This window comes from Triticum urartu, chromosome 7, assembly GCF_003073215.2.
Source record: "Triticum urartu cultivar G1812 chromosome 7, Tu2.1, whole genome shotgun sequence".
In the NCBI taxonomy this organism is placed as follows: Eukaryota; Viridiplantae; Streptophyta; class Magnoliopsida; order Poales; family Poaceae; genus Triticum; species Triticum urartu.
The window spans coordinates 684540555-684549547 of record NC_053028.1 but is presented as its reverse complement, the minus strand read 5'-3'; the positions used below and the strand labels follow the sequence as shown (position 1 = coordinate 684549547).

Below are 8993 nucleotides of genomic sequence, written 5' to 3'. Positions count from 1 at the left end.
CAAGAACTGTAGTAAATCCACCTTTATTATTTATACTGAGTGCAGATATACCGGGTGCATTGCGACGCAGCTGGTGCCGACGCCGGTCAACGGACGCAGCGGCGAGTGGCTGCTGCTTGTCCAAGTCCGCTGCTCCTTCATGGTCAATGCACCATCTAGCTTGTCGCCGTAGTTGTCATATCCATCTAATTAGGAAGCCTCCCGTGGTGACTCCAAGAGGTGGAGTGGGGCTGGCCATGGTGGCCATGGCATCGTACCGCTCATACATAACCGTCGCCTCCTGAGTCATGAACATCTAAAAGCTCCATGGTCTTTAGAAAGCTGCCTCTATTGTTGCCTAAGGCTTAGAAGCAACCTGTAATGGTCCACCCCTACACCAATTGAATTCTGGTGTGTTTGGTATCCTGAGTTTGTGTGTTTGGTATTAAAGTGGCAGCTGCTTGCATTTTATCCCAAACAAAAGTCATACATTTTATTTCCCTGTGATAATTTAGATGATTGATTTCTTTAAACTGAAGTTCTATTTTTGATTTTTCATATAGTTCAATGCCTCATGACAAGACCTAGCACAAGACCAATCTTGGATACATTTTAAACTACTTTATATTTCACTATTTCAATCAGCTGAAATATATGTTAAATAATTCAGAAATCAAGTGAAATAATTGAAATATGTGTTAATTATTTATGAAAATATTTAAATGTAACCATAAACATTGAAATTTATGTGAATTTTCACTTACTTTTTTCATCATTAAAAAACAACAACAATAATTCATAAATACTTTCAAATACATTAGTCACTTTTTATCATTTAAAAAAATCAAACTATAATCCATAAATATTTCACATGCATTTCACACATATTTTGATCAATTATTTCACACGATCTCAGTGCTATTGAATATTAACTCCATTCATGTGCTTTCAAATATTATATCACTCCATTTCAAGTTTTGAAATATTACACATTAATATTCACACAAATGTTAATGATTTTAGTTATATTTTAGTCAATTGTAAAAGCCTTCGACTTGCATATTTCACAGACATTCACACATATTTCAATAAATTATTTCACACAATTTCAGTGCTTTTGAATAGTAACTCCATTCTAGTGCTTTCAAATATTATTTTACTAAATTTCAAGTTTTAAAGTATTATTCATAAATATTCACACATATCCTAATCATTTTAGTTATATATCCATCCATTAGAGAAAACATTCCACCTGCACTGAAAAACGGTTTTCAGTTCCGCAGGTTAAGAGGTCTGCTAGAGATGCTCCCTTTCACCCACGTACATTTGCTTTTTTTAAAGGGAAACATCTTACTTTATTTAAACAAAGTCTGGGATCTCGTCTGCTAATACACTGAGGATACAATCAGGAGGCGAAAACCTCTAGACCAGAGAAACACCGTCTCCTACAGCTACCTTAGCCAAAGTATGGGCCGCTCGGTTTGTTGTTCGCCTTCGCCAACTGACTTTACACCCTATCCAGCCCCGCATGAGTTCTTTGATACCCTCCACGATTGGTCCCGCCACTGACAGGTTCCGGGGTGCAGAGTTAATCATGCTGACAGCTTCCCTACAGTCCATCTCCACATGCATCCGCTGGATGCCAAGCTCACGTCCGAACTCCAGGGCCTTGCGGCACGCCAGCAACTCGACGATCTCTGGCCTCGACTGGTTTGGGAAGAGCTGGGTCAGGGCACCCCGGAAGGCGCCTGCATGATCCCTGACCACCACCCCACCTCCACCATTCCCCGTGACAGATGAGACCGCGCCTTCCACATTTACCTTGAACCAATCGGCCTCCGGCGGATTCCATTTTTCTGGTGGAGGCGTAGCAACGACGCGAGCTTTCTTCGTCACCGCTTCTGCCCATTCGTCCATGCGTGTTGACACCGTGCCTGCAACATCTGAAGGGTTTTTGATACGTACCCCATCACACGCCTCATTTCTTGCCAGCCAAAGACCATAGAGACCCTGCATAATCATCTCTTTCTCCTCCTCTCGGGCTTCTCCCATCCAGTTCCAAAGCCACCTGCCAATAGCTTGGTTAGAGTCGATTCCCTCCAGAGGGAATGAGACCTGGATGCTTCGCTTAGCTGCCAAATCCGCCAAGAACTGACGCAAGTGAGGGCAGCTCCAGAAACGGTGCAGCAGCGACTCCTCCCTTCCGCAAGCACAACAAAAGACGCCCGGTTTAATTCTTCTACGCAGCAGTTCGGACCCAGTGGCCAGACCGTTGCGCATGATTCTCCACGAATGAACCTTAACCTTGTTGGGTACATGAGTGCTCCACATGGCCATCCAGTTCCTATGAGAGTTAAATGAAGAAGACGACCCCGGGCGTCCAGAATTGGCCCTTCTCAAGTTCATCGCCAAGTGATACGCCGACCGGACCGAGTAGACTCCATCCTTGGTATAGTTCCAGGCAAGGTAGCCGTCCACCCCCGGACCACAGACCGGGATTTGCTTAATATCCGCAACATTGTTCGGAGTAAACATCTCATCAACCTTGGCGTCATTCCATGCGTTTCCTTCCTCCGATAGCAAGTCAGCGACCCGGGTCGATCCAGGAACGAAGGTCTGGCCCAGTGGCCGAAGACTACTTCTATGAGGTATCCAATTGTCGTGATGAATAAGCACCTTTGCACCATCCCCAATGCGCCACACCACTCCTTCCCACAGCAGATCTCGGCCATGGAGGATGCTCCTGAAGGTGAAGGATCCATTGGCTGGGCATGTGGCACTCATAATCGACGATTCTTTGAAATATCTAGCTCGTAAAACCCTAGCACATAATCCTCCAGGCTTGCTTGCCGAGGAGGGCCTGGTTAAAAGCTTCATAATTTCTAAACCCCATGCCTCCCTCTCTCTTTGACAGGCACATCTTATCCCAGGGCACCCAGTGCACCTTGTTCTCACCATGAGCTGAACCCCACCAAAAGTTAGAAGAGATAGAAGTCAGGTTCCGGCATATTTTCTTGGATAGTTGGAAACAGCTCATAGTGAACGTCGGTGTCGCTTGTAACCCGGATTTGGCTAGCACTTCCTTCGCAACCTTAGAGAGACCCTGTCCTTTCCATCCAAGCACCTTGCCTTTTGAGCTCTCTCTGACGTATCTAAAGGTGCCATCTTTGGATCTGCCCACCGCCGTCGGTAGACCAAGGTACTTTTCGTTGAGGGCTTCAGAGTTGATGCCAATTACTCCCTTCAACACGTTTTCGTTGTCCTTCGTGCAACCCTGCCCAAAGAAAATAGAGGACTTCTGAAGGTTAACCCGCTTCCCAGACGCATGCTCATACACTTGTAAGATGCTCCTGAGGGTCTCGAGGTTGCCTTGAGATCCCTCCAAGAATACAATACTATCATCGGCGAAGAGGAGGTGAGTCACATGGGGGCTAGTGCCACCGAACGAAACACCCCTAATTCTCCTCTCCTGTTGGGCTCACTTAAGGAGAGTAGAAAAACCTTCAACACAGAGCAAGAACAAATATGGCGATAGCGGATCCCCCTGTCTGAGCCCCCGGGAGGGTAGAAAAAGCTCGGATAAGCCGCCGTTGAGCTTGACTGAGAATCTAGCTGTCCGAACACACCTCATAATCATATCCACCCATCCCTGAGCAAAACCAAGCCGCCGCATGACCTGCTCCAGAAAAGTCATTCCACACGATCATACGCCTTCATCATATCTAGTTTGACAGCACATAGCGATTTCTTCCTCCTGCGCCTATGGATCGCATGCACACACTCATAGGCAACCAACACGTTATCAGTTATGAGCCTCCCAGGCACAAAGGCGCTTTGTTACTCGGAAACCATTACGGGGAGAATAATCTTAAGTCTGTTTGCAAGCACCTTAGCCGCCACCTTATACAGGACATTGCAAAGACTGATGGGATGAAACTGGGTTAGTAGCTCCGGAGAAGAAACCTTAGGGATCATGACCAGAACGGTGTCATTGAAAGATTCCGGCGTAGCACCACCGGCAAGAAAATCGCGAACAGCCGCGCAAACATCCGTCTTCAGGAGAGACCAGTGTCTCTGGTAAAATAAAGTGGGCAGGCCGTCCGGCCCCGGGGCTTTCGTTGCACCCATCTGGAACAAAGCTCGTTCAATCTCCTCATCCGAAGTAGCCGCAGTGAGATCGTTATTCATGTCACTAGTAACCACCTCGTCCATAAGATCAAGGACCCTTTCCACCCCGGCTGAGCCTTCCGAGGTGAAGAGGTTGGCATAAAAAGTTCCTGCCATGGCCCTCATATCCTCGTTAGAGGTGCACCGGCTTCCATCATCACGTTTTAGTGTGCACACCGTGTTTTTCCGCCTCCGATGACTGGCTCTGTTATAAAAACATCGTGTATTCTGATCCCCCTCCTTTCACCAGCCAACACGAGATCTCTGTTTGTACATGATCTCTTCCCACTCATACAGCTCGCGAAGCTGGCTCTCCAGGTCCCGGACCTCCAGTGAGATACCGGAAACCAGCGCGCGTTGTCTAGCATGTTCATGGTCAATATTGAGCTTTTTAATTTGCCGTCGCACCGAGCCAAAAACGGTTCTGCCCCAATGCTGCATATCAGCGGTCACGGCCTTTAGCTTTTCGCATATGCTCACCGCCCCTAGCCCGTTCGCAGCCACTTGATTCCAAGCCTCAATGATCATTGGATCGTAGACTTCATGCTTGGTCCACATCTCTTCAAAGATAAATCTTCGTGGCCCATTCTGTCCGGCATCGGGAGCCATCTCCCTAGCCTTAGCAACAATGGCGTTGTGATCAGACTCCTCGGTGATGACGTGGTCAACCGTAGTGTGAGGGTACATGGCAAGAAACCCATCATTGCACACTGCCCTATCCAGGCGGACTTGAATATTCTCAGCACCCTCTCTTCTGTTATCCCATGTAAACGGGTACCCCAAGAATCCCATGTCAGTTAGACCACAATCAGCCAAACACTCCCTAAAAGCATCCATTTGAGCAAAACTTCTCATATTACCACCATGTTGCTCGGTCTAGAGAAGGGCCTCGTTGAAGTCTCCAAGAACGACCCATGGCTGATCATCCTATCTTCTAAGGAACCGGAGTGCCTCCCACGATTTGGACCTGAGCTCAGTTCTAGGTTCGCCGTAAAATCCAGTGATTCTAAAGGCTTTTCCTTCAAAGATAACCGCAGCACCAATGAAATATTGGCACCACGGCCGAATGGACACTTGCACGTTGTCTCTCCACCACAGAGCCGTTCCACCACTTTTCCCCTTACAATCAACAGCCACCCCCTCTTTAAACCCCAAACTCCACTTTAGCTTCTCCATAGCCCTGGCCTTCTTCTTCGTCTCGCTCAGGAACACCACCCTTGGGTTGTGGGACCATATCAGATATCTGGGTTCGCCAACTGTCGAGTCCAACCCCAGTCCTCGACAGTTCCAGCCAAGGAGATTCATCGCTCCCGGCGGGCCCGGCTGTCCAGGTCCGCCGATCCATCATCCTTCTCAACAATGCGATCAAACACTGAAGATGTCTTGCGTCTCGTATCACGAATGAACACATCAGCACCTCCGTGCTTGTCATTGCCGCTCTTCGCAACCCACATTTGCTTAGTCCTTCTTTTTCTACTATCAGCCTCCAGCCTCGAGTACGATGAACTGCCATGCATGGCATCAGACTCCATTCGAGGTTTCCTGACGTAGTATCCCTTGCGTCGCTGCCTCTCCTCATGCATATCGGATCTTCCATGCATAGCGGGTTCACCCAATCTGTCTTCATCATACGCTCAGTAGCCCGGATGCCTGTCCCCATAGTCGTCGTATCCCTTGCCATAAAGATGGCCTTTTCTTCTCCTGTCATAAGCCTCGTCCCGACCAGCTTCTCTATAACGATGGATGTTCTGCTCAATCATCTTCTCCCGCAGATCTCTCTCTTTTTTGTGCTCAAGGTCTTGCCTCAAATCACCCTGCTGCAGGTACATCTGTCTTTCCTCCCCCGATCTTCGGCCAACATCTCGATCCCCCTCCTGTCTATAGCGTCCACCAGTGCAGACTGCTGCAGAAGAGGTAAAGTCAGAGGACACGTTCCTCTTGGTAGGGAGATCCCTTATACGTGGGTAGTCAGTCCTAGCACCAGGCCCCCCCGTTCCTTGCGATCTCACAAAGCTGTTGCTGCTGCTAGCCACTCCACTTGTCGATCCATCCTTCCCATAATTGGTTTTCCCCAGCGATGTGCGTAGCCACTCACCCCAGTAAACATAAGTATCATCAGGTGGATTACACACCCCTCCCACATGTACAAGTCGTCCACAGTCAAAGCAGAAGTGAGGAATCTTCTCATAGTGAAAATCATACCATGTCCCTTCCGTATCTTCCTTGGACTTCTTCAAGTTGAAACAGCGGATTAAGGGGTCGAAAACTGAAATTGTCGGCCTAACACGAAGGTTCTGACCTCGTGCAATACAATCATTCTCAACGTCCACTTTCACCGCAGATCCAAGCCAATTGCCCAAAGCTCTCCCAAATTTTTCAGTCCTTTTGTCAGGTGGTAAATCACCATCTCCGATGGCGGCACACCACCTTCGTAGTCTTTCATTATCAAAACAGAGAAATCAAACTGCCAAGGTCCATTGTGAAGCACATGTCTCCAATCTCCCTCTGAACCAAAGTGTACAACAAATATATTGGATCCCATGTCTCTGAATTTCGCCTCCTTGTGTAAACCCCAAGCCCGGGGCATGGTTCTCTCCAGCACCGATTTCTTCAGAGGTTTCAAAGAGCATACCTTGCCAACGGCCGACCATCTTGACGCCTTGGGAAGAGATTAGTCTGTCTCTTCAAAAACCAGCCCGTCGGCTTCCTTGTCTAGGAGAACCATCCCACCCATCCTTGCTGCCGGGTCTGGGGTCTTGCACTCAGCCTGAGACTTGGATTCTCCCCGGCTTGCAGAATCCCCGATCTTCTCCGTCGGAGTAGCAGCCGCTACCGCCGTCGTCGAAACCGGGGCCGCCTGTTTCCCCATGGCGGCGGTTGCCCTTCCACTCGCCCTCTCCGCCATAGCTCCGCCCCTGGCAGAGGACAGCGTCGCCGACCAACGTCTAGGGCTGCGCTGTCGCAGACCCAGCCGCCGTCAGAATCTCTCCACCCCCAACAGAAAACCCTAATCCTAGCGCCGGAGCACGATCGCCTAGCGGTCGCCCCCAACCGCCTTAGCGCTTTCTCTGTGGTGGACCCACGCAACAATTTCCTAGCAGTACTGTAATCCCCACGTACATTGTTGGATACGTGCAGGCAGACGGAGGAATAGGATGGCGACAGCAGATGATTCCACCCGCCACCAACCCAATTTAAAAGGGTAAACTTCCTTCACAGTTCATCATCCAAAAGAAAAGCAAGCCTTTTCCCGATCAAACCAAACCTTCGTCTTGCATTGAGAACCGACGTAATATTAAAATTGATTGATTCATTCCTATATGTATACATGCATCATGGTACTGGTACGCTGCTGTTGCTACTACCTCGCTACGATTCAATATCACTTTTACAGAGTTGATTCAATCTCACTTGGAGAAGAAGAAAAGTCAGAGAGACTAAAGCTACAGAAGCAGCAAAGGACTTCAGTCTTGAGACGATGGCGATGGCGACGGCTCGGGAGGCCGGCACCGGCGAGGGAGGCAGGCGGGAGTTGAAGTTTCGGTTCCGGAAGGCGGCGTCCTCCCTGTCCGCACCATCGCTGTCACCGCTGCTGCCGTCGTCGAAGTTGAGCGCGTAGCTCAGCGGGTCGTACCTGAACTCGCCCGCGGCCGCCACCCGTCGCCTCCACCTCGTCCTGCCCCCGCTGTGCGGCCTTTCTCCCTCGTTGCCCGGCGACGACGGCGAGCCGAAGCAGCCGCAGACGGTTGTCCGTAGCTTGTGGCGCAGCGACGGCGGCGAGTAGGGCGAAGTGGACTCCACAGCGTCCATGGAGTCTGCCTCTGCCTTGGTGCGTGTGTGCTTCAACTGGTAGAAGCTAGAGATGGACGTGGGTTGTGTCAGAGACTCAGAGTTCTGGAGTGTGTGACAGTTTGCTCAGCTGTTGGAGAAGGAAGGCGGAGGTGGGCGGGACTAAATAGGTAGAGTGAAAAAAAGACAGATAAGGACAGGCGCCGGCGACGGCGTGAAGGGCAAGAGACGCGGGGAAGCTATCGCCGTAGCGCACGCGTGCGGTTAGACGTGAGGGTGTTCTCGGGATTTTGCGGGATTCGGGGCTCCAGAGCCGTTGGGGCGGGAGGGAGGAGGGAGGAGGGCGATGGCAACGGTCGGTCTTTGTGCAAGCTGTCACAGTGCATGCCCAGAGAGAGACAGCTGACCAGCTGACTGGTAACAGTGGTAGCTTAGCTGCAAATGCAGCTCAGACCTTTGTTCAGTGCACTTCTGGCTTTGATTGTCTTTTTGTTTACCATGATTGGCCGTTGTTGTCGTTCAAGTGTCAAACAGCTGGTAGTACTCTTTTTTCCCCTCAAAGAAGAAACAGTTGGCACTTTTGTTCTCTTTTGGAATTGGAGATCAACATCTGATGCTCACGGGGACGTACCCTATGCCTCCTCTAGTCACGTACTACGTTCGCATCATCATACAGAAAAGAGCATGATAAAAAAGCATTGACACGGCCGAATCGATGAATGTGAACGTCGACCGAATATAGGATGCCAAACCTCCCGGCCGGGTGAAAGGTTTCGTTCGTACGGCCCGCGCTGACAGACGGACGGACGGACAGGATCGATGCGAGAATCAATCCACGTCTGCCTTTCATTCCCGCGATGGCGATGGCGACGGCGAGTCTGCTCGAGTGAGCTTCGCGCTCGGTCAAAAACGTTCACCTTGCAGAGGCAGAAATCACGTATTTGACCCGAGAGCGAAATCAAATCACAAACTGACCTGCTTTTAAGAAAAAATCACTCTGCTGACCCTTTCGTGTGGCACCCGACAGCTAGACGTCGCACATTACTATGCAGTGCCCT

General features: G+C 49.8%; 1 protein-coding gene across 1 annotated transcript; it reads right to left on the bottom strand.

Annotated features, from left to right (window-relative positions):
• Nucleotides 1-7436: 7436 nt before the first annotated feature.
• On the bottom strand, nt 7437-8069 carry LOC125519968. The gene has a single exon (XM_048684748.1). The coding sequence runs from the start codon at nt 7954-7956 to the stop codon at nt 7516-7518; it is 441 nt and encodes a 146-aa protein (XP_048540705.1). The 5' UTR covers nt 7957-8069; the 3' UTR covers nt 7437-7515.
• Nucleotides 8070-8993: the final 924 nt, after the last annotated feature.

What these genes read in the sequence shown, in the direction of transcription:
- LOC125519968 (XM_048684748.1), bottom strand. Translation starts at nt 7,956, where the DNA reads ATGGACGCTGTGGAGTCCACTTCGCCCTACTCGCCGCCGTCGCTGCGC.